Source organism: Erpetoichthys calabaricus, chromosome 3 (genome assembly GCF_900747795.2).
Source record: "Erpetoichthys calabaricus chromosome 3, fErpCal1.3, whole genome shotgun sequence".
Classification (NCBI taxonomy): Eukaryota; Metazoa; Chordata; class Cladistia; order Polypteriformes; family Polypteridae; genus Erpetoichthys; species Erpetoichthys calabaricus.
Window position 1 is genome coordinate 137836573 of NC_041396.2, and position 27500 is coordinate 137864072.

Genomic DNA, 27500 nt, shown 5'->3' on the forward strand with positions numbered 1-27500 from the left:
TAACTTTTGTAAGTAAGCTGTAAGGAATGATCCTGCCAAATTTCAGCCTTCTACCTACACGGGAAGTTGGAGAATTAGTGATGAGTGAGTGAGTGAGTGAGTCAGTCAGTCAGTCAGTCAGTCAGTCAGTCAGTGAGGGCTTTGCCTTTTATTAGTATAGATTAAAAATAGCAGGGGCCCTAGCACTGACCTCTGTGGAACACCACTCTTAACATGAGCCAGTTCTGATAAGGTTCCTATCACCCTCTGCTTCCTGTGTCTGAGACAATGTTTCACCCATCTACAAACAATACCCTGAACTCCCACTTCTTTTAGTTTGATGCCCAACCTGTCATGTGGCACCTTATGAAATACTTTTTGAAAGTCAAGATAAATAATATCATCTGCTCCACTTTGATCATTACCTTTTGTTTCTTCGTCATAGAATTCCAGCATGTTGGTAAAACATGACTTTTCTCTTCTGAACCCAAAACGCCTGTTCTTGCCATGAGTTGCTCAATCTTATCCTTAATAATTCCTTCCATTAATTTACCTGTGGGGCATGTTAAACTTAGTGACTTGTAATTGCTCAGAACTGCTTGATCACCCTTTTTATATAACAGAATATTTGCCATTTTTCAGTTCTTTGGAATTTCTCCAGTGCACAGGGACTTCCAAAAATATGTGTCAAGGATTTATATAAGGACTCGCCAAGCTCCTTAAGAACTTGAGAATAAATATTATCCGGTCCTGATGATTTGTTTGATTTCAGTCTATTAAATCTAAACAGTACTTGTCCTTTTCAATTTCTAAATCACTCAGTACCTCCTTAGATGGTCCTTTTACCGTTGGGAGGTTATCTGCTTCTTCACATGTGAAGACCTCAGAAAAATGTTGAGTTTAGAGTATCTGCTATTTCACAGTATGTATTTTTTAATTCTCCTTTAATATTCCTGATGCACTTCACCTTCTTCTTGACTGTTGTTTTACTAATAAAATACTAAAACAATCTCTTTGGATTATCTTTCACCGTATCTGCTATATTCCTCTCTAACTGCGTTTTAGCCTTCCTAATGTCCTTAATGGTTGCCCTTGCATTACGAATCACATTGGAGTTTGTACACCTTATATAGCTGGTTTTTCTTCTGCAGCTTGTTTTATTTATTAACCCACTGCAGTTTTTTTCCTACTAATTGCATATTTAGGTATGTACCATTCCTGCATTATATGTAAAACGTTATTTAACCTATTCTACTGTTCCTCGACGGTCTCTGCACATAAAATCATTATCCTAGTTTGTCCTCTTTAGACTTTGCCACATATGCTAGTGGTTCAATAGCGCACTTCACACTCCCCAAAAATAAGGACTCTTTCCCTAATGTTTTACAGACAAAGCCAGACATCCTCACTAAGGTGGTGTTTATTGTACAACTAGCAAAATACCCGCGCTTCGCAGCGTAGAAGTAGTGTGTTAAAGAGGTTATGTAAACATATATATACATATACATATATATACATATCTACATATACATATATATACATACATATACATACATATACAGTGGTGTGAAAAACTATTTGCCCCCTTCCTGATTTCTTTATTCTTTTGCATGTTTGTCACACAAAATGTTTCTGATCATCAAACACATTTAACCATTAGTCAAATATAACACAAGTAAACACAAAATGAAGTTTGTAAATGGTGGTTTTTATTATTTAGGGAGAAAAAAAAATCCAAACCTACATGGCCCTGTGTGAAAAAGTAATTGCCCCCTGAACCTAATAACTGGTTGGGCCACCCTTAGCAGCAATAACTGCAATCAAGCGTTTGCGATAACTTGCAATGAGTCTTTTACAGCGCTCTGGAGGAATTTTGGCCCACTCATCTTTGCAAAATTGTTGTAATTCAGCTTTATTTGAGGGTTTTCTAGCATGAACTGCCTTTTTAAGGTCATGCCATAGCATCTCAATTGGATTCAGGTCAGGACTTTGACTAGGCCACTCCAAAGTCTTCATTTTGTTTTTCTTCAGCCATTCAGAGGTGGATTTGCTGGTGTGTTTTGGGTCATTGTCCTGTTGCAGCACCCAAGATCGCTTCAGCTTGAGTTGACGAACAGATGGCCAGACATTCTCCTTCAGGATTTTTTGGTAGACAGTAGAATTCATGGTTCCATCTATCACAGCAAGCCTTCCAGGTCCTGAAGCAGCAAAACAACCCCAGACCATCACACTACCACCACCATATTTTACTGTTGGTATGATGTTCTTTTTCTGAAATGCTGTGTTCCTTTTACGCCAGATGTAACGGGACATTTGCCTTCCAAAAAGTTCAACTTTTGACTCATCAGTCCACAAGGTATTTTCCCAAAAGTCTTGGCAATCATTGAGATGTTTCTTAGCAAAATTGAGACGAGCCCTAATGTTCTTTTTGTTTAACAGTGGTTTGCGTCTTGGAAATCTGCCATGCAGGCCGTTTTTGCCCAGTCTCTTTCTTATGGTGGAGTCGTGAACACTGACCTTAATTGAGGCAAGTGAGGCCTGCAGTTCTTTAGACGTTGTCCTGGGGTCTTTTGTGACCTCTCGGATGAGTCGTCTCTGCGCTCTTGGGGTAATTTTGGTCGGCCGGCCACTCCTGGGAAGGTTCACCACTGTTCCATGTTTTTGCCATTTGTGGATAATGGCTCTCACTGTGGTTTGCTGGAGTCCCAAAGCTTTAGAAATGGCTTTATAACCTTTACCAGACTGATAGATCTCAATTACTTCTGTTCTCATTTGTTCCTGAATTTCTTTGGATCTTGGCATGATGTCTAGCTTTTGAGGTGCTTTTGGTCTACTTCTCTGTGTCAGGCAGCTCCTATTTAAGTGATTTCTTGATTGAAACAGGTGTGGCAGTAATCAGGCCTGGGGGTGGCTACGGAAATTGAACTCAGGTGTGATACACCACAGTTAGGTTATTTTTTAAGAAGGGGGCAATTACTTTTTCACACAGGGCCATGTAGGTTTGGATTTTTTTTCTCCCTAAATAATAAAAACCATCATTTAAAAACTGCATTTTGTGTTTACTTGTGTTATATTTGACTAATGGTTAAATGTGTTTGATGATCAGAAACATTTTGTGTGACAAACATGCAAAAGAATAAGAAATCAGGAAGGGGGCAAATAGTTTTTCACACCACTGTACACATCCACATATACATATATATACATATACAAATCTACATATATATACATATAAATATATACATATCAACATATATATACACATATATATATACATATGCACATATATAAATATATATATATATATAAATATAGACATACACATATACATACATACATAAATTCACATATATATATATATATATCAAAATACCCGCGCTTCGCAGCAGAGAAGTAGTGTGTTAAAGAGGTTATGTAAACATATATATACATATACATATATACACATATCTACATATACATATATATATATACACACACATATATATATATATATATATACATATCAACATATATATACATATATATATATATATATATATATATATATATATACACATATCAATATATATATATATATATATATACACATATCAATATATATATATATATATATATATATATATATATATATATATATATACACACACATATCAACATATATATACATATACACATATACATAAACACACACATATACTTCCATCCATCCTCTTCATATATACATACATACATAGTGCGTTGTAACACGGGCTGTGATTGTTACATGGGAGGGAGACGACAAATCACAGCTTCCCGCTTTCTAATCGGGCCTGTGATTGGTGCTTTGACTGATGCCTAGATCCCACAGTATGTCCCCTTAGGAGAGGCGTTAGGCAAGTGTAATTGAATAGTGGTGCTGCAAGGCCTTAGGAGAGGCGTTAGGCAAGTGTAATTGAATAGTGGTGCTGCAAGTTTAGCTTTACACCTGTTTTTAAAGCTTATTGACTGAAAGGGGCTTTCATGAAAAAAGTTAGGGCTTTGCTACAGGATACACCTCCACAAGTTAAGGAAGTAAAAATAAAGGTATATATTTCTGTTTTATTTAAACCTTTTAAGTTTGTATGCGGGCGGCATGGTGGCGCAGTGAAAGGTGCCAGGTAGGAGACCTGGGTTCGCTTCCCTGCGTGGAGTTTGAATGTTCTCCCCGTGTCTGTCTGGGTTTCATCTGGGTACTCCGGTTTCCTCCCACAGTCCAAAGACATGCAGGTTAGGTGCATTGGCGATTCTAAATTGTCCCTGGTGTGTGGGTGTGTGCGCCCTGCGGTGGGCTGGCACCTTGTGCGGGGTTTGTTTCCTGCCTTGTGCCCTGTGTTAGCAGGGATTGGCTCCTGTATTTAGGATATAGCGGGTTGGATAATGGATAGATGGACATCTGTATGCATAGCCCTATTTGCCCGTTTTTGTTTTTTACTTCCTTAACTTGCAGCCATTTGCTAATATCATTTAAATTAATTTTTTCCCTCATTAATGTACACACAGCACCCCATATTGACAGACAAAAAAAAGAATTTTTGAAATTGTTGCAGATTTATTAAAAAAGAAAAACTGAAATATCACATGGTCCTAAGTATTCAGACCCTTTGCTGTGACACTCATATATTTAACTCAGGTGCTTTCCATTTCTTCTGATCATCCTTGAGATCACCTTCATTTGAGTCCAGCTGTGTTTGATTATACTGATTGGACTTGATTAGGAAAGCCACACACCTGTCTATATAAGACCTTACAGCTCACAATGCATGTCAGAGCAAATGAGAATCATGAGGTCAAAGGAACTGCCTGAAGAGCTCAGAGACAGAATTGTGGCAAGGCACAGATCTGGCCAAGGTTACAAAAAAATTTCTGCTGCACTTAAGGTTCCCAAGAGCACAGTGGCCTCCATAATCCTTAAATGGAAGACGTTTGGGACGACCAGAACCCTTCCTAGAGGTGGCCGTCCGGCCAAGCTGAGCTACCGGGGGAGAAGAGCCTTGGTGAGAGAGGTAAAGAAGAACCCAAAGATCACTTTGGCTGAGCTCCAGAGATGCAGTCAGGAGATGGGAGAAAGTTGTAGAAAGTCAACCATCACTGCAGCCCTCCACCAGTCAGGGCTTTATGTCATAGTGGCTTGTCGGAAGCGTCTCTTCAGTGCAAGACACATGACAGCCCGAATGGAGTTTGCTAAAAGACACCTGAAGGACTCTGAGATGGTGAGAAATAAGATTCTCTGGTCTGATGAGACCAAGATAGAACTTTTTGGCCTTAATTTTAAGCGGTATGTGTGGAGACAACCAGGCACTGCTCATCACTTGTCCAATACAGTCTCCACAGTGAAGCATGGCGGTGGCAGCATCATGCTGCGGGGGTGTTTTTCAGCTGCAGGGACAGGACGACTGGTTGCAATCGAGGGAAAGATGAATGCGGCCAAGTACAGGGATATCCTGGACAAAAACCTTCTCCAGAGTGCTAAGGACCTCAGACTGGGCCGAAGGTTTACCTTCCAACAAGACAATGACCCTAAGCACACAGCTAAAATAACGAAGGAGTGGCTTCACAACAACTCTGTGACTGTTCTTGAATGGCCCAGCCAGAGCCCTGACTTAAACCCAATTGAGCATCTCTGGAGAGACCTAAAAATGGCTGTCCACCAACGTTTACCATCCAACCTGACAGAACTGGAGAGGATCTGCAAGGAGGAATGGCAGAGGATCCCCAAATCCAGGTGTGAAAAACTTGTGAAAAACTGAGAAGACTCATGGCTGTATTAGCTCAAAAGGGTGCTTCTACTAAATACTGAGCAAAGGGTCTGAATACTTAGGACCATGTGATATTTCAGTTTTTCTTTTTAAATAAATCTGCAACAATTTCAAAAATTCTTTTTTTTGTCTGTCAATATGGGGTGCTGTGTGTACATTAATGAGGGAAAAAATTTAATTTAAATGATTTTAGCAAATGGCTGCAATATGACAAAGAGTGAAAAATTGAAGGGGGTCTGAATGCTTTCCGTACCCACTGTGTGTGTGTGTATATATATATATATATATATATATATCATCTATATCTATATCTATATCTAAATCCCCGCGAAGTACTGCTTTTAAATTTTTATTAAGAAGAAAAGCTTTTTAAATTGAGGGAAAATATCCCAATAACAATTTGTTAAGGATCTGTTTTTTTGTGAAGCAGCCTTAACACAGCTTTTCCGCTGTTTATAAAGGAACGCCATATAAGGTCTTCCGTTTTCCTTGCTTCACCAAGGAAGGAGCCTTTTTATTAAATCCAAGAGTTCTTCGCTTTTTTTTTTGTTCGTTTATTACGATTGTTATAGTTCTGTTTGTATACCATGTTGTCAGTTCAGCACTCCGGTTGTAATATGACCAAGCTGTGCAAGCTTACTGTTAAGAATGCAACGTATAGTTGTACAGGAGAAAAGCAATCTTGCCTCAAATCAATGGCAACCTTTTGTAGGTCTATGAACTTAATATAAACTTTAGGTTTACACGGTGCTTTCTTTCCGAAGTACTTGCACTCATGAATATGTCTGTATGCGTCAGTCGCTCAAATCCACGCGCTTCGCACCGGCGAAGTACTGCTTTTAAATTTTTATTAAGAAGAAAAGAAAACCTTTTTAAATTGAGGGAAAATATCCCAATAACAATTTATTAAGGATCTGGTTTTTTGTGAAGCTGACTTCACACAGCCTCTCCGCTGTTTTATAAACGAACGCCATATAAGGTCTTCCTTTTTCATTGCTTCGCCAATGGAAGCAGCCTTTTTATTTAAGCCACGGGTTGTCCGCTGTTTTTTTGTTCGTTCATTACGATTGTTATAGTTCTGTTTGTATACCACGTTGTCAGTTCAGCACTCCGGTTGTAATATGACCAAGCTGTGCAAGCACACTCTTGAGAATGCAACGTATAGTTGTACAGGAGAAAAGCAATCTTGCCTGAAATCAATGGCAACCTTTTGTAGGTCTATGAACTTAATTTAAACTTTAGGTTTACACGGTGCTTTCTTTCCGAAGTTCCTGCACTCATGAATTTGTCTGTATGCGTCAGTCGCTCAAATCCCCGCGGTTCGCCCCGGCGAAGTACTGCTTTTAAATTTTTATTAAGAAGAAAAGAAAATCTTTTAAAATTGAGGGAAAATATACCAATAACAGTTTGTTAAGGATCTGTTTTTTTGTGAAGCTGCCTTCACTCGAGTGATCACTTCGAGCTTTAAGCCTGAGAAATCACCCCGTAAATGCACACGTTTAATTGCACATCTGTTAATATGTATGCTTACACAGTATTAAAAGACACTCAACAATTACACAGTATTAAAAGACACTCAACAATTAACGTCATTTACCTTCATTCCCGCGTTTGACTCGTGCTGTAAATCTCTTCCTTGTTTTCAGTTCACGTGATTACGTAGGAGGCGTAATACGTGATGACGCGATACGTGACTCCGCCTCCTCCATTAGAGTATATGGACAAAAAACAGGTTCCAGTTATGACCATTACGCGTAGAATTTCGAAATGAAACCTGCCTAACTTTTGTAAGTAAGCTGTAAGGAATGAGCCTGCCAAATTTCAGCCTTCTACCTACACGGGAAGTTGGAGAATTAGTGATGAGTGAGTCAGTCTGTCAGTGAGTCAGTCAGTGAGGGCTTTGCCTTTTATTAGTATAGATTGAAGAGGACTTGCGTTTAAATTCTGTTTCACAGAACGAGCTACCCCACCTCCTTTTCTGTTCTGTCTATCCTTCCTAAAAATGTGTATCCCTCTGTGTTCCGCAACTCCCCATTTTTTTATTTAGCCAGGTGTCTGTTATTGCTATAATATCATAATTATGCTCCGCTACATACAACTCCAACTCTCCAACTTTATTTTTAACACTTCTAGCATTAAGGCAAGCTGTTTTTAATGTGTTACTTATTTTACTTTGACATTTAAATTTTGGGTTAGAATTTACAGAATATTACTATGCATTTTTATTTTTACACTATTGTTTGTTCCTTACTGCACAGTTCTAGAATTATCTTGCCCTAAACTCCCTAACCCTCAATACTCTAGTTTTAAACAATCCTCAACTAACCTACTGATATGCCTCCCCAACACATTGGTGCCCCCTCCTGTTCATCTAAGAGCTCAGTTCTACTCTTGGTATATTATATAATGAAAGTGCTTCTTTTCAGAGTTTTTCAAGGTTTACTTGGATACTTACTGTTTGGTATACAACCATCTTAAATTGACATGGTTTTTGTGATCAATTTAATTAAATGAAAACTACCCGACAAAATGTTTTGTTAAGGTATTTGCAATGTATTTGTGAAAAGTAAAAGTGAACTTCTGTTAAATCACAGTGCTGGACAATACACTTGTATTAATGTTGAATACCAGACCACTCCGTACTACAATTTGTTATTTCAAAGGGTGGGGGAGAGAGAAGATAAGAATCTAAAAGGTCATTGTTACATCAACCTTATTTTAGCTACAGCTATTTTCATATCAAAAATAAAACCATTACTCAGTGCTAGTTTATCAAACCCCAATGAGAAACGGATAAATACCTGCAATATGTCATGAAACAGTTTTTTATGGCAAATAACCAAATGCCATCATCAAAGTGTTCAGTATTGCTTCAGAATGAATGAAACAAGCCATGTTATTGTCTTGATAATCCACATCTTTAGAAATTAAAGCATAATTTTGTCTTTTTAGCAGTCATGTAATATTACAGACAAAAGCAGTATCAGAAAGTGCAGAAATGTACCAGTAAATTATATTTTGGGCAGTATTTATGTGCAGTAAATTCACAAGATAATACATGACTACCACATTTGCTGTGCAATCTTGAAGTGAACACAGCTGTTCAGTTGCATTCTAGTAGTAAACCCTTATGTTCAAAAGAGATGAACTTCATCTTTAATGAAATATGTGTACACTATTTTAGTGCAATAGTGTAAAATTTGTTTAATATTTGTTTTTTGTTTACATTTAGAATTTTACTAAAAATAATTCTGGCTACAAAAAAAAAAAAACAATTGGCTCATTTGAAAGTTGGGGTTAATATTTTTTGGGGGTAAGTTATGCACTAAATTTTACTTCTAAAACAACATACTGTACAATTTAAGAACTTTGAAAAGCTAAATGATCTCAAGCTTCTGTCTATCTAGAAAACAAAACACATGTTGTGTTAATCCTTGTCATTTATTTTGTAAGCATTTCAGAGTAAATTGCTGCCTTTAGTAATTTTTTCCATTTTAATGGTGTGAAGACACAGTGTTTATTTGGTTGCTGGTCTACAAGAAAGTTAGAAATTACCTGTGTAGGTAAATGAAATTCTGTTTATTAAAACACACACTAAAGTTAATGACAGTAGTAATGAATTTTTTCAAGTAACTAGTAACTTTTTTTTTGCACATTTTGATTCTGTTAGTTTGTTAGTTCGCCTTAACTGCCTGTGACAAATCTACATATTGTTTAGGTAATAGACATGTCTAATAATGTTTGTTACTGTCATGACAATAGAAGCCATGCAAAACTATGTCAGCCCGTACCAGAAGGAAGCTATACAGCTTGGTAGAGGTCTACTGGAAGACGTTCACCCACTGCTTATGGAATTACCTTTGTATATATGTGAATATCGTAATACCTGTCCAAAATGTGATCACATCAATGAGACTATAGTATGATGGGGTTATAAACAGTAAAAACTCTCAGATCATCCCCTACAAGTTTAAATGGTTGTAAATAAAATTAATGTAAGGATTACAGATTTCTAATGGCTGCAATGAATGATTTTTTTGGTTTTGGGATAGTAAAGAGGTATCCTAATGATTTATAAATGTTATCACAAGTGTGAACAAAGGGCCCCAAATTTTATTGTATATGAGGACTGAGACAGAAATAGGTGTAAACTCTGAACTTAAACATTTTAAGGTAGACTTGTATAGTATTAAGGTGGTTAATGCTACTGATTTGTGCTGCCTTGTTTGTGGATTTGCATCCCCTTGTTTCTGCTCATTCTTGCCCTCCCACCATTGGAACTTTGCTATACCAATGCCTCTTGCAAATGAAAGGGAAAAAAACATACACGTCTGAAATTACTTCCATAAATTTAGATTTTTATCATGCTATAAAACCCTTAATTTAGATGGGAGAGTTTATTACCAGTTTTTTCCCTTTCTAGGAATGAGGCATTCAATTAATTTGTGCTGGCAGGTCCCAGAGATATAGTGCTTACGTGTGTGTGTGTGTGTGTGTGTTAAAAACTTAAGCCTTTCAGAAAAGGGCAATTTGTTATTGGTTTGCCTTTGGCTCCTGAGACCTCATTAAAGACTCTGCAAGACTGTCTTTTTCCCAGTTTCATGTCGGTGCTTCTGCTGAATGCAGACTCTCCTGTGTTTCATCCAAGGGTCTCTTGTGAGTTTCTTTTTTAATATCCAAGCAATCTGTCACAATTTTAGAATGTGAGGTATTCTTGAAATGGATGGAAGATGATGGGAGATGACTTTGTTCTATTGAGTTCACTTGAGAAGAGTCAAATGCATTAGTTCATGATTATTCCTACGTTTTTGTAGGTTTGTGTGGGATATAACTATTTTGGCTTCTAAGTGGTAGGATAAGCACTTTATAAAATAGCACAGTAGGACTCTATATATTATATATGAGATTGAAAGCAAATAAAATCTCTACTGATTATTGATAGTAACTGAGTCCAACAGATTAATATTAGTAAACTTCACTAAAATAATTGTTTAACTACAATAATTGTTGAATTTATTTTCTACTTTTTTGCCCTTTTGAGAGTTAGGGTATAATAGACATTTGAAATAATAAAAGAATGTGTCCAGTTTAGTCCATGTCTGACTTTGACTACTCATTCTCAGCTTACCTGCTTGTCCACTAATTTGCAAAAAATAAAGTAAATGCACTGGTAGCTGGTAGCTTTTCGTCTCTGAAAGTTAGAGTTTGTAAGAACTGCCATTTATACTCTGGTTCTGTATCAGTACTGAATCTGGTTGAATTTCAGTTCAGGTGCTGCTCAGAAGTGCATGCTGCACAGCCTTCTGTTGCCTGTTGATCATACAGTACTTTTCACCTCTCCTTCAGAAGGCCATATATCCATGGCAGCTGCCTACCTTATAAAATTGCTGTAAATTACCATTCTTATCATTTTAGTCTGTTTATTGTGGGTCTCGTATTTCATGAGCTACTTTAATCAATGTAATTTTTAATACTCACATTTTGTGGGCTTACATTCTGACTGAGGCACTGTCTATGGACTTTGCACATTTCCTCATGTCCTTGGACACACCAGTTTCTTCTAACACCCAAAGACACACTGGTTATGTTTCTCATTTAACATACTGTAGGTTATAGATCTTTATTTTCTATATTGCATTCATTACATTATACCATATAAGGTTTAAGATCAAAATGTGATTTATAAAGCAATTACTAACACAAACCAAAATGTCAGGTTAAAATGCAGAAAAGGTTCAATACTTGAGTATTTACAAGGAGCAAACAGAATAGTGAGCTGATAATACCTGGGGTAGATTATGAGTTGGCAGTACAGTGTGAGTGAATGGTTACTGTGATGGAGAAACATACTGTAATAAGAATGAGTCAGAGACATCATAAAAGAGTTGGGGCAGCCACCCGTATAATATTCTTGGCTGCAAAATTGCTTTGTTTTGTAGCACGATGTGCTTAGATCAGAGTCTAGAACAGAACTGCCTGTACTGAGGCAAGATGGCAGTTTTAAAGGCCTGGAAGGGAAATGACATCATCGGTGCAGGAACTGGGAGTGGCGTCCTCGTGCCCGGAAGTGACGTCATCCTTGGGGCCGGCAACAGGCGGGATTTCCCGGGAAAGGTCTGCAAGGGACTGAGAGAGAAAGTCAGTACACTCTGCTGCCCCCTGGCCTGGCGTGGAATTAGTAGTGTTTAGGCCCTTCAGCTGTATCCCATGCGCATGTGTTTGACAATACTTTCCAGGTTTGCTTACTTCCATCTGTCATGATCCTGTATTAGGGACAGGAGGGGATGCTGAAAAATGGATAGATGAATGGACTTGGAAAATAATTTGCTTAACATACAGGTTAAAATTGTTTGTTTACGGTCTGTACATTTACGTGCACACACATAATCAGGTTAAGGAAGAAGCCTGGTTTCTTAGTAATCCACATTTACATGTGCAACTAATCATCTGGAGTTCTCCTTTGGCAAAATGCTCTGACTCAGAAATTGCACAAAAAAAGAGTTAAATAGCACCATCGGCCTCTGTGAATTTGAAAATAAGCATTAAACCTGCGATAATTTTCTTGTGTTTTAAACATATGTTTAATCAAATTGACACTTTATAGTTTTCTGTTACTGGATTGCGTGCAGCAAACTCTTTTACACTTGCCTATGCAATTGAGCTCTCAGAGGACCAGGTACATGTCCTTCTTGCCTTATGTACCCTGTGCCGCTGGAATAATAATAACATAACATGTTTTTACTTAAGTAAGATATGTATTGCGTTAAGTTACTCGTTACTTTAAAAAATAATTGGACTACATAACACACATTACTTTTAACATGTTACTTTACTGTTCTTGAGATTGCGTTTATTGAGTTTATCACTGTATGTTCATCTCATCAAAGTGAATTCACCAGTTTCTAAAGTACTCAGACAGATTATTTCAGCCAAGAAAAGGAATAATGCGATTGCCCGGACATTTGCCTCTGGAAATGTATTTTATGGACGCTTCAACCATTGGTTACTCTTAAGTGAATGTGAAGCAAATGCTCTCGCAGGCTGACAGACTGCAATGGGCAGACTATAAAACCCTTAATAATACCCCAGTTATGGGTTTACATGGCTGCATAATCGGATTGTTCACGGAGAAATCAGCCTGAGTTAATCAGGTTCCTCAGAGACCAATAACTCAATTTATCTAAAGAGAATAAGAGTTTACATGGCATTATAGAAATCCGGTTTCTATGAATAGTCGGATTATTGAAGTGCATGTAAACACATTCAGTGAAAGTTCTTGAATTTAATCTGTGAAGTTTTAAAGATAGCATTCATACAGGATGCTTCATCTTTTAAAGTAAACTTATCAAGTCCGTGTGCTTGGAGTCAGACCTGCTTTGCCTGTTACCAATGAGCACAAAATTACAAGAACTGATAAAAAGAATAGCTGCTTATACTTAAGCAATGCAGAGAGTAGGCTATTTTGGATGTCAGATTGGAAATCTAGCCACACATTTACAGATATTTTTTTGATAATTTACACTATTAAGAAAATTATTTTAACTTTCACCACTAGCAACAGCTTGTTCCCACTATGGGTCATTTAACAACAGTTGATTTACAGCATTTTCCCTAAATGTATAAGTCTCAAGTTTCTAAGCAGTTATTGTTGATTGAATTTCAACTTGTTACTTCTAACAAAAGGATCCCTAATGAAAGTTGGAAGGTGACAAATTTGCTTTTACCCAAACTTCCTCATCCTTTATCCACACTGTTTCTTCTGTGATTTACTCTTTGGATCCTTAAAGGTGTATTGGAAAGGTTCTTGCACTGCTTAGGTTGACTGGAGTTTATTATTGCGGTGTATGAGAAAAACCAGAGATCCAAAAGTGATCCCATGTACAGAATAAAACAAATTCCATGTAGTGGCTGGTTTGGAGGTTCATAGTTCCTATTGTAGTGTTCATGCATTGTATGCGAGGAGTGAAATACAAAACAGACTGGTATTTATTCTTAGTCTTATTTTTTTTCCTTGTCCAGTGTTAATATTGACCAATTGTTTGTCCTGCTAATTGCTACCATCCTTTCTTGAATTGTCTAAACAGTGATTATTTCTTATCCTGTCTCCATTCTTTTCGAAATAGCAGAAGGTGATGTATCATTCAGCCAGTAATTGCCTTGAATTGTGTGTTAAAATTATTCAGCACTGTTAAGTCCAATTTGAAGGAAAGAATGAAGGAAGGAAGAAATTCACAATACAGTGACAGAAAAGTCTAGCCATGTGGGAAGATGTTTAGAATTCACTATACTCACTGACAGGGTTAGACTGTAAAGACAGTCTTGGTGAACCAGTAACCACTGGAGCACTCTGTATGAACAAAGAAAAATAAATTTTCAGTAAACTGACCAGAATGTGCAGAATTAGTTGGTAGTAACCTCAACGAATTAGCACTGGCAGTCTTTTATTATATATATATATTTTTTTTTTTTTAATTTTTATTAATTTTATTGTAATCATTCCATACAAATAGATCAATTTATAACAAAAAAAAAAGAAAAATTGAAAACAAATCAAACCCCACCCCTGAGAAGGAGAGCTTAGCCAAAGGAGAATTGCTTAGGGCTTTTTAATAAGGCAACAATAAACAAAAAGAAGGTAGAAATATATATAGGTATATAAAAAATGGAGAAGGAAAATAAATGCGGTAATAGTTATTTCTCTTATTCTAAAGTAATATTGATTAGATCCTGCCAGGTTTTGAAAAAGTTCTGTACAGATCCTCTAACTGAGAATTTGATTTTTTCCAATTTCAAATAATATAAAACATCGGTTTCCCACTGACTTATCAGAGGAGAGTTAGGATTCTTCCAGTTTAACAAAATAAGTCTGCGTGCCAAAAGTGTAGTGAATGCAATCACCGTTTGCTTGTCCTTCTCCACTTCAAGTCCGTCTGGAAGAACACCGAACACAGCTGTTAATGGGTTAGGAGGGATTGTGACCCCAAGGCTGTCTGAAAGGCACTTAAAAATTTTGGTCCAAAATGATGTTAGTTTGGTGCAGGCCCAAAACATGTGACCCAGTGAGGCAGGAGCTTGGTTGCAGCGTTCGCAGTTTGGATCTTGCCCTGGAAACATTTTGGACAGTTTTAAGCGAGACAGATGAGCTCGATATATAATTTTTAGTTGAATAATTCTATGCTTTGCACATATGGAGCTCGAATGAATTCTCTGCTTTGCTACCTTCCATTCCTTTTCTGATATATTGATAAAGAGATCTTCTTCCCACTGTCCTCTTGGGTCTTTGAAAGGTAGGGACTCTAATAAAAGATTTTATATAATGCGGAAATGGTGTTTAATTCCTCAAAATTGAGCAGTATTTTTTCCAGCATGGTGGAGGGTACGAGGTTAGGAAAATCGGGCAGTTTCTGTTTAACAAAATTTCTAATTTGAAGATAGTGAAAGAAATGTGTAGCTGGGAGGTTGAATTTGGAATGTAATTGTTGAAAGCTTCTTAAGCTCATTCTTGTTATCCTTCTTAATCTCATTAATGGCTGTAGCCATGGCAGAGGCCAGTGTAGCGATCATCTCTTTCATTTCAGTTTTCAGTTCGGACAGTTCGTTTCGGATTTCATGCTCCGCGAGTGGAAATGCAGCTCCTGTTACAGCAGGTGCTGCGGGCTCGCGATGAGTAGATGAGAGCACATCCTGCAGGGCCTTTTCTAGTCTCGAATGATCCTCAGAATTCGGCGATCCATCGCGACCTGTATCACTTGCACCTTTGCTCCCATTTTCACTCTCGACTGGAGACGATACAGTGGAGTGGGGTCCCAGGAAATCTTTTATTATAAAGTAATGAATCGTCTCTGTTTAATGAACTTTTGTGAAAGACCATATGACCAAGGGAAGAGGAACCATGGACAGTTCTGGTGTGAAATTAAATCGGCAGTTTGCCACATAAACCTTCATTAGAGGAAGGTATTTTGGGGAAAATATACTGTATTTATATGCTATTAATGGTTCTGATTAGAACACTTTAAAATAACTGAATTGTTTTAAGTTATTAAGTATGTAATTATATATATATATATATATATATATATATATATATATATATATATATATATATATATATATATATATATGAACATGCATTTCATGTTTTTTATTTTTTTCCCCAAAATCTGTAATTATTACTAAGGTTGAAAAATAGGCCTTTCCAAGATATCAGTTATCCTGTGTGCCCTGTAATAAAAATTGCATTTCCCAGTGGCTGTGTTTAACATATGGTTTCATAGATTCCATCTGGCCATCCTTATCTTAAAATTAAGTAGAGCCATACTTGCTTGTGTCACTGCAATTTGGTTATATTTGCAATTTAGCTTCATTAGGATAAAATTACAATTTTTAGTTTGAGACAGTTGGGAAGAGCATAAACCTCTTGATTTCAGAAATGGGCTCAAAACTTTGACTCCGAATAAAAAACATTTTTTTTTTACATATTAAATGAACTGTACATGATTGTCTGTATATATGAGCCTGTCCCACAGCAGAAAATGACAGGTTGAACTTAAAGACATACATTTCACAGTATTCACATTTAATACAGATAGAAAAAAAGATTTTTCCAATTTTGTATCTTGCATATTTTTTCTTAGAAGACGGCTAATTGTTGGTGTGAGTTCATGATTTAATTAATGCTGTGTTTGGCTTGACCTTTTAAGAGAACATTTTTTATGTTACTTTCAGTGCTCACCAATTTGTAAGTTCATGCATATTTCTAGTAGTGGAGCAAAGACAGTTTAAATTGCTTGTTTAGGGCCAATCATTCCTTTCATTAAGCGTTTGTGGATACCTGTTGTCATTATAACCTCTGTCATTCTGTCTTAAGAGGAGAGCCCTGTAATTGAACTGCAGCTTATTGTTCTAAATATATCTTTATTCATGCTTTAGGAAAGGGTGCTGTTTAACTGATATTAGCCTAGAAAATGCCACAATTTACTGTAATTCACATATTTCATGATAACCCAATTATTTTCTGAATCAGTATTCTTTTTACATATGGTCACAGAAAAGGAGGAAATTATATTTAAAAGGTGTGGAAAAGATTCACCGCCTCCATCATATTTTTTTCCTACTAAAGTAATAAAATAAGGGAATTAGTAGTGATAGTTGAGTATCATATTGGTTCTGTTTATTTTTTCATTCATTAATTTGTATAATGTTCTAAAATTACAAACACACATACATCTGTGACAGAAGCATGCGGAGCAAAATTCAGAACATGTATGTTACTATTGTAACTACTGTTCTTAATGTTGCAAAACTTATTTTCCATTAAAAAAAACCTTCCTCCACAATATTTCAACTGTGTTTCACTACCATCCCAATGCTGCATTCACACGCTTTCAGACAGACGGTAAGCATACGGCGGTGTAAGAATAGGAACAGAAAACGGTGAGAAAGGAATTCAGAAATCAAGAAGAAATAAGTACTTCTTGAAAGACGCAGTGTGCATGTAGAATTTCCGGCCAAGCAGGATTACATGTGAAAAATAAATCAAGCTTTCCGAATTTACATATTATGGCCATGGCATCCTGATAGTTTTGTTGCATGTATCTTGGACTTCCTGGAAATGTGGACGGTAATAGGATCATTTTGCCTACATGTACGTTGTTATTTTCAGCATTTGCTTGCAGTGTGTCTGATAGGCCTTTGTATTGTTCCACGCACAGATCTTGTTGATATAATCTGAGATAGTTGAGACGCACGCCCTCTGTTTTAACAAACGCATCTATGATGTACTGTTGGAATAATTTGCCACTGGAGGGCAAAATACTAAATGTATTCCTCATTGCTAATCTGTACACGTAAAATTGGCATTGAGCAAGCCTTATTTGCTTGGTGCTTCTTTTATCGGAAACATGTTGTAAATCTTTGTGCCAGCCAGTGTCTCCGTAAGGGAATAAAAGTGGGTAATAAAAGTGGGTAAACCATAGGATCGCAATTCATATTGAGCGTGGAAATCTGTTTACTGGAGTTGCCTATGGGATAGATGCAAATGTCCCTTTTGGCAGGCATTTCACCATCTTCTCTGAAAAAAATCGCTGCACTGTCGGGGCATTGTATCGTTGTAAATCCTGCCTAGGGTTTTCCTTGAAAACCATTCGTACAGATGCTGTTGGATTGGACTGAGCAATTTCATGCATGTGTTTGTATGATTTAGCGAAGGGGTTGATGGTTCTGAGCATGGAATCCAGCTGGAGAAAAACATTTTCGATGCATGCAGAGTTTGCTTTATTTTGTAAGCGGACTTTAGTAGCTTGCGCTGTGTCAAAAACATACAACTGCCCATATCCTGGAGAGATAGAAGTGTTAGCGTATAGTGGAGAGATTTGGTGATAAATTTACCCGTGTATTTTAAAACAGTATATGGTCTGTGGCCAGGAGGTTGAGTTATCTGTGCACCCATGGAAGCAAACGCTAAAGAAGAGTTGTATTCTCAAATGTGTTCACGATAATTTTTAGCTTCTGATGTTTGCTGTGTAAAAGCTGTTGTAAAGACATAGGTGGCTCCCGCAAAAGTGGTAAAGCTACTTTACCGTTGTGGCAGCACCTCTAGTACTTGTTGGAAGTGGAAGCAGGACGAACCAGAAGAGAAATATATATGAGATGTTTCTAAGTCATAAATGAAATATGAATGCAATATGAACTCTGAACTATGAGACAAGTTAGAGAAAATAAAACTACACAAATTCTCACACTTATGATGTAATACTGGACTTTCATTTTAGTCATATGTGTAAAATAAAAAAAAATGGTCTGGTCAGCTAGATTGCAATTTGTGTGGTCAAATTGCATTTGGAATGAAGTGATACACATTTAATATATTTAGTTTACTCTTTTAAAAAGTTTATTTTTAATCATTTTTTTAGACCAAATAATAATTCAAAAGCAAAATTCACGTGAACATTCTGAAGTGAAAGGGTGAAACATCACAAGTTGGAGTTCCAAAAGCTTGGATTGCATATGAACACAGCTCAACACAAAGTTACATTTACTGGTGAAAAATAAATCAAGGCATTGTCTAATGTTAATCTGGATGAATAATTTTCTCTTTATTGGAGTATTAATTTCATTATTTCAAAATACTATCTCAGTTTATGGTAGTTTCTGACAATTTAACTTCAAAAAGAAATTCTAGTCACTGTCTTTCATATAGCATCACCCATATATTCATTAACTTGCATAAACATTGGCATATCTTACACATGTTTGCTGTGAGCTTTTGTTTGCTTAATCTAAAGAAAGTTCTGGTCAGGTTTATTAAAAAATCTGAAAGCAAGGCAACCACACTTTCAACCTAAAGTAGCTTGTCTGTGACACAACCTGCTACAAGATGCAAGTTAGCTGAAGGATGCCCTCTCCTGAAACTGATTTGGAAGACCTCACACCCTTAAAGATAGCAAGTTTTGTAAGTAAATGGGTGTTGTTTTTGGCATGTTGATTTTTTTTATATAATGTAGTGAAGAAATATACACAGTATAAGCTGGAAGGATGCTAAAACTAATTATTGTCTATGGAACTGAAATGTTTTGTGAGTACTGCTAAAACTGTTACAGATCAGTTGCAGTATTTTTTTTTCTTTTGAAAACTGATTTGCACATGCTATTCACTATATAATGTTTGAAATTTGACTTTTTTTTTTGTTCTTTATTTCACCTTGTACAATTTCTTGTATTAGGAATTTGTTAGTTTTCGTAGGGGCGGCACGGTGGCGCAGTGGGTAGTGCTGCTGCCTCGCAGTTGGGAGACCTGGGGACCTGGGTTCGCTTCCCGGGTCCTCCCTGCGTGGAGTTTGCATGTTCTCCCCGTGTCTGCGTGGGTTTCCTCCGGGCGCTCCGGTTTCCTCCCACAGTCCAAAGACATGCAGGTTAGGTGGATTGGCGATTCTAAATTGGCCCTAGTGTGTGCTTGGTGTGTGGGTGTGTTTGTGTGTGTCCTGCGGTGGGTTGGCACCCTGCCCGGGATTGTTTCCTGCCTTGTGCCCTGTGTTGGCTGGGATTGGCTCCAGCAGACCCCCGTGACCCTGTGTTCAGATTCAGCGGGTTGGAAAATGGATGGATGGATGGATAGTTTTCGTAGACCCCTTGGGGTCAGAGCGCAGGGTCAGCCATTGTACAGCGCCCCTGGAGCAATTGAAGGTTAAGGGCTTTGCTCAAGGGCCTAGCAGAGTAGGATCTCTTTTGGCAGTGACGGGGATATGAACCGGCAACCTTCTGGATACCAGCGCAGATCCTATTTCAATTTAGAGACAAAACATGGCATAGATAATTGATTCACTCACCCTGTCAGTTTTCACTCTTATTTTCTTCCTTTATACCTCTGGTTAGTCATCAATGGAATCTTTTATTAATATTGGAAAAGGAGCTGCAAGATGGACAGTAAGGAAATGTCAGGTATGATGTGGTAATTTTCTAAAGGGAAGATGAATGCTGGATTCTGGATGCAATTTTTTTTTTTTTTGAAAGTGTGACTTTCGATGACTTTCCCTGTTCTTAAAAAAAATGTGGTGCTATCATCCCATTAAATGCACTATTCAAGTAGCATAATTTTTATCTGTGATTCAGTGTTAGTTTTTATTTTCTCTCTCAGTCTAAGTCAGTGATTAAGTGACTGATCAAACTCTGCTTGAATGCAGTAGCAGAAGGAGCTGAACATAAACATTTTACTGTACATCTAGAATAACACTTTTTTTTCAAAGCAACTAGCAAAATGAGGGTGCTTTTTTATAAAGTGAGGTGAAGATAGAACTTGGAAAAAAGCTCTGTGATAATTGAAATCAAGCCATCACATGTCTTTCTCTGAATGGGTACATGACAGGTTACGGAGTAATATCCTGATCAGAATGAGTGATAAAATAAAATGTGTTTTTATTTTTTTTACATCCTCACCATAATACTCTACATTATAATAAATATTACCTTCACCATTCATTCCTGTGTCTATAAATTTAATTTGATTTTGAATTTATTTTTTGAAGATGTTCCAGTTATAAACACTCATTCTTCTTAAATTAGACAGGATAAAGAATGATGGCAGGCAAAACTGTTTAGTGCTTATTATACAGTACATCTTATATTTCGAGCTGACACTATGTATATTCTGGATGTTTTTTAATTTATAAGGGGTGTATTTTTCCTCCTGCTACAAAGCACTTCTTACACTCAACTATTTATATTTGGTTGACTTTCTCATTGCTGTGTGGAAGGGATCGTGAGATAATGTGTAACTGTTCCAAATTGTAATGTTATAATGAAATCTGTTTGGTTTTGCACTGTTGACATCTGCCTTGGAAACTCACTTCCTATTGGGGACAACCTACTAAACTAATGCAGTGTTTTGTTGTTTTGTTTTCATACAGGTACATCCGCATTGTGGGTACACACAACACAGTAAATAAAGTATTTCATGTTGTGGCATTAGAATGTATGTTCACAAACCGTTCATTCACACTGGAAAGAGGATTGATAGGTAAGAAATTAAGAGGGAAGAAAAGTTTGCCTTTTATGTGTATGTTTTATATTGAATTAATCATTATAGCATGTTTTGTCTGAGTACTGTTTTATTTTTATGATATTCATTATTTTTTTTTTAATGTGGTAATAATTAAGTACAAAGGAATTTTAAAACTACAGTATATGTGGAAATCATTAAGGTACTGGTAATTATTAATTTTTTATTAAAATTAATAATTGTTATTTTATAATGACAAATCTTTAACAGAGAAAACAATTTTGCAACTTTCACTCTAGACATATATGCTTCCTAAGACCCACTAATTTTGGTGTTCAGGCAGCTGTACCAATCGTTTTCAGTTGCCTAGTGAGTTGAAAATTGTGAATATTTACAATACTTAAGTATTTACTGTTTTTCTTAGTCAGAAAAACAGCATTCAATAAATATTAAAGAGTTGTTATTCCTATTACCATAACAGTATACACAATGTGGTCTCAGCAAACCACACCACTGGCTTCTTTATAATCGATGATCTATGTTTTTTTTTTTTCTGCTGAGCACATTTATCTAATATTAATTAATCAAGATGTGAACTGTACAACTCTGTGCTTTTTTGCTAAGCATTGCTATGGATTTAGTAATCTCTTTATCTCATTTTAAGTGGATTGTTTTAGTATTGTATAGGGTGAGCCAAAAAGTACCAAATTTCTCAAAGTCATTGCGTGAAGTAGAGGCAGCCGAGTGGGTTGAGGTGGGGGTCGTTTGATAGGCGATTCCTTGTAGTATTCAGTTGGCAACATGCCTTGGTCCAGTACGCGCAGAGCTTTCGCTGTCGAAGTATTCTTCAAAAACAACAAATCCATCATCACTACGCAATGCGCCTTCCAAATGCACTCAGCATTTCTCCTAACGGTGATGTCCCAAATTGGAAAACAGTTCTTCAGCAAGCGGCTAAATTTAGACCTGTGCGGCGATGTCAGGTGGCCTTCACATTCACCTGATCTCACTCTGTGCGATATTTCTTGTTGTGGGGCTATTTCAAGTCAAAGGTATACACACACTGACCTCAAAACCTTGAAGCCCTCAAGGATGCTATTTGCCTCAAAATCGCTGCTTTTCCACTTGAAATGGCTGAACGAGTCATGCGAGCATTCAGAAATCGTCTCGAAGAGCATATTGCTGATGATGGCCACCACCTTGAAGACATCATTTTTAAAACACTGAAAAAAAATCTATTTTGTATACCCTTTCTTGTGTCATAATGAAATTTATTTTATGTTGTAGCGTTTTGTAGAAGAAACATTTGAAATGTAGTAGTTCTTTTTGGCTCACCCTGTACAATTAGCATAAATGCAAAAATTGGTGAGTTACAAATAATGATCAGATGTGGTTGATTGCTGTTTTTAAATGCCAGGTAGAAAAACTGTACATCTGTCTCTATTGCAGCTGTGGTTATTTGGCTTTCTTATACATCTTTGTTCTCTTCATTGTTAAGGCCTCGTTTCTAAAAATATTGCTTGTGACCTAAATCTAATATTCATTTTTTCAGGGGTGTAACATTTCTCACAGAAATTTCATAACTAATTAAAGTAGATAAAAAAAACTATTCTACTCTAGCTTGAAATCATAGATTTTTTTCATCCTTCCACTCTTCATATATACACTTATTTTACTGAAAGAACACAGCAGGAGAGAACAAGTAGCAACAAAAAAAGGTATCAAAATAACATCTCGTGTACCCTTCATCCTGCCTTAACAGTAAGCAAAGGAGACATTCTTCACATTGGCATGCTAGAGGGAAAAGAACTTAAGAGATATATTGAAAAAACAACAAAACATTCTGGAATTGTATATTTCTGTATTTACTTCTAATGGTTATATCAAAAAAGTAATTGGAAACCATGAGCAAATCACTTAAAATTAGTTTCAATCAAATTTTCTGGTGAGATATGAAACTTGAAATCATATTGCAGTTAACTTTGTAGGGACTCATGCTACACAGTTCACACCTGATGCTTTCAGCTGCTGCACATTCATTTATCTAAACAGTCATTTATGTGTACCTACTGTACTTGGGAAGCTCTTCCATTATAGCACATGCATTTTGGAATTTCCATAGAACTTAATGCAGTGCCTCAGTTTTAATAATACATTGTATTTATATAGCGCCTTTCCCATGCTCAAGGCACTTACAGAATATAATAAAGAACGGCAGTGTATACAGTATATAGCATTGTACAAACCAGATAAATAAATAAATAAAGAAGATTAAGACAGTGAATTCTGGGGGGAAAAAAAAATAGACAACATAATTGATGGCATAGCACACACACACAGGTTACATTAGCATCTTGACAGAGAGGTAAACTGAGAGAAGGGTAATAAAGTCAAGTAGAGCTAAAAGCCTTCCTGAACAGATGAGTTTTGAGTTGTTTTTTAAAAGAATTCGTGGAGTCAGCTGACCTGATTAATTTTGGTAGGTCATTCCAGAGTCTGGGCGCTATACAGCTGAAGGCCCTGTCACCCATGGAGTTTTCTGTAATGTATCTTTGATCTTGTAAGGGCTCTGTGGATGTAATGCTATTTTTCCCAAGCTGGCTGGCCCAAACTGAAATTGAGATACATTGCAAGCAGTGGAACTTATGTCCTGTAATAAACATACCTCTAGCCTACTATGAGTTTAGTATAATAACACAGTTATTCTTTGCTCCATACTTCCAAATAGATCAAAGATGATTCTAGATAAGCAGGTTTCTCTTATTAATTCACCCTCCCATGTGAAAATGTTTGCTTATAATGAGTGGGCTGGCATTGAACTGAGTAGTAGTATCTACAGAGCACAGGAAAATTCTTATATGCATGTCTAACCAATGTGCTACACATTGCCATTCTTTGGTACCACAATGAACAAAAATCCATTAAAATACATTTTGCCTGATTACATCTTGCCTGAAGAAGGGGCCTGAGTTGCCTCGAAAGCTTGAATATGTATTCTTTTTAGTTAGCCAATAAAAGGTGTCATTTTGCGTGACTTTTCTCTACATTCATAATGGCTAACACGGTACAACACCCTAGTACTAAGGTGAAGTAAAAAAGGCAATAATATCGGTGCTGTGTCCAGTTTATTATTTTGTCATATGCAAGACAAACTAAAGCTCAATTTTTTTAGCAAACCACTTTATCTGACTATGTATCAGGTATTTCTGTAAGTGCTTCTTTCATTCAAAGAATGCAACATTTGAATGGGTTTTTGGAATGGCTAATAGTGCAAAAATGATTCACAAGGAAAACTATAGACAAAATAGTAAGTAATTACATCATGTTAATGAAAAATAAAGAATACTGTCTTAACCAGATGAGATTAATTTAGTCCAGTTTTTATAGTAATTTCAAAACAAATACTGTAAACTTCCTAAAACATACAGATATTTTAACTACATAAGAACCTCGATTATCCATCAGGGGTTGGGATCGAGGCTAAGAGAGAAATGACAGACAACAGAACAGCTACTTAAAAATGATATACAGTAGATTAGTTTAGCGAACAGTCAAAAAACCTGTCTTCAGTGAACTATCCATAGCAGAAGAAACAATTCAGTCCAATTCATTTTTTATTATTCTCTTGAGGGAGAAATTCAATTAAATAGGTACTTGTGGTTTTAAACGGATTCCAGTCTGTACACGGAAGCATCCTTGTGAACTTTTGGTTCAATCATCTCTAGAGCTTAATTGCTTATTTGTGTACTTTGGCCATTTTCATGGCTGTTTTGTAAATAGAGAGAAGGTAAACAGAACACTTTGTTCCTTGTTAGCAAGGTTGTATATTGATAGAAGTTTGCCAGTGATGACTTCAAGTTGCAGTGATTAGAGTCACTAGGAAAAAAGTATGGTTCATCACGGGAGAGTGACTGCAAACTTTGCACCACATTAATACTTATCTCTGTTGCAGTAGATGGATAAGCTTTAGGATGTATAAAAAAAAAATCTAAAAGAACCAGAGAGTACTTCAGTTTCCACAAAGCACACCATTTGCAGTACCTGACAGGTCACCAGTTCAGTCACAGGGCCCACTCACATTTTCTCCCACATTTTCATTTCTACAGGGGCCAGTTAACTTTCAAATTATTGGGATGGGAAGAAGAAAAGAGATTACTTGAAGGAAAACCTATGCAAAACATAGGAAGAACATACATATTCCACATTGGCAACATTCACATGGGAATTCAAGCCTAGTATGTTGGATCCATAATGTGGAAGTATTACTTTTCCACTATTTCATCTATTTGAAGGAAAGTTCTAAAGTGAAGCAAAGAACACATTTTCAGTCTTAAAATTTAGAAATAAATTGTTAACAGTCTTAATTTTATTTTTAAGTTTCAGGCATTTTGGGTCTTTTAAACTCTGGAAGCAGTGTGTTTTGATATTTTTTTGTGATTACATTTGTGAAGAAATAAGGTGGGTCTCTCTTATGAATAAAATATGGTTTGATTTAAAAAGAAAAGTGAATAATAACTATTCAGTTTTCTCAAATGGTGTCTTTTTTTTAATTACTTACTAGACTATATTGTGTGAAATATTTATTCATTTTCTGTCTCTTTCTACAGTTCCTACTGAGAATGTTGCTACAATCTCCTCATGTGCCAGCGTTATTGAGGGTGTCAGCAGAAGTCGCAATGCTCTGCTGAATGGAGACACCAAAAACTATGACTGGGACTCTGGCTACACCTGCCACCAACTAGGCAGTGGAGCAATAGTGGTACAGCTTGCTCAACCCTACATGATTGGATCAATGAGGTATATTGTTCAGCTTTATAGTTATCAGGGAATTATATGTACAAGGCTGTTTATTTCTTGCTCTCCTAGACCCATTTGTTTTTAATTTACTTGCTGTTCATACATAGGCATGTCATCAGGCCCTACTTGTTTAGCAATTTTAAGTAACTAGGTGCCATAACACATACACAAACGCATCTTGCATGGACCTCCAGACCGAGGGAGATTGATGGTCATTTTATATTTCTTCATTTTCCGAATAATTGCACCAACAGTTGTCACCTTCTCACCAAGCTTCTTGCTGATTGTCTTGTAGCCCATTCCAGACCTGTGCAGGTCTACAATCTTGTCCCTGATGTCCTTTGACAGATCTTTGGTCATGCCCATGATGGTGGAGAGGTTGGAATAGCAGAAATTGATTCTGTGGACAGTTGTGCTTTACACACATAATGAGTTGAGATCAGGAGTATCTGTAATTGATTGATTTGATTGATTGATTGTAATCTATGTGCCACATGGGCACACAGCCAGTCTGTGTGAGCCAGAATTTTGGCTGGGTTGTAGGGGATCAAATTCTTTCTTTACTCAATGACTTGCAAATCAATTTATAACTTTTATGTAATGTGGTTTATCTGGATTTCTGGTTGATATTCTGTCTCTCTCCATTGATTAAAATGAAACTACCATAAAAATTAGGGACTGTTCATTTCATAAGTGAGCAAACTTACAAATTCAGCAGGGGATGAAATACTTATTTTCCCCATTGTATGCATGTATGCATGTATACATGTGTGTGTGTATGTATGTATGTATGTATGTATATGTATGTATGTATGTATGTATGTATATATGTTATGTATATGTATATATGTGTATGTGTTAGGGGTGGGCGGTATGACCAAAATTCTATATCACGGTATTTTTCTAAATTATCCCGGTTTCACGGTATTCAACGGTATTTTTTTCCCCATGCATGAGTGGATGTTAACCACATTTTCCACTGCAATTACTGCAGTAGACTGGCTAAGAATAACCTGTTAGACTGTTATGAGAATTGTACATTGTATAAAAAAACATTTTAATGTGCACACAAGTATTAATACAGGTCTGCATGGCCCCATAAAGTGATAGTTTTCAAGGGGGTGACACTAATGAAGAGAAGGAATCACATTGCATGACAGTTGCGTCAAAATATAGAACCTTTTTATTGAACAAATTTTGCAAAAACTTAAACTATGATTTTGACAACATATTTTCAACCATCCAAAGAGGCATTTAGACTTAGTAAAATATCCAGAGGTGCTTGTCAAAACTTGTATTGCACTGAACATGTCTTAGAAAAGTAATAAATAGTAAATATTTTTTGTGAACCAACTACACTTTGTTAATGTTAACTATCTCTGTCCACTGACACGTTAAAGTGACTTTTTCAACAACTTTACCACCAATAAACTGCATAATATTTAAACTAATAAA

At 36.6% G+C, this 27500-nt stretch overlaps 1 protein-coding gene across 1 annotated transcript in view; it reads left to right on the top strand.

Moving 5' to 3' along the window:
• Positions 1-27500, top strand: part of btbd9 (BTB (POZ) domain containing 9) — a 171166-nt gene that overhangs the window by 61238 nt on the left and 82428 nt on the right. The window contains exons 7-8 of the mRNA XM_028797374.2: positions 21157-21266; positions 25856-26045. Coding sequence (XP_028653207.1) covers positions 21157-21266; positions 25856-26045 — 300 coding nt within the window. The remainder of the gene's footprint in view (positions 1-21156; positions 21267-25855; positions 26046-27500) is intronic.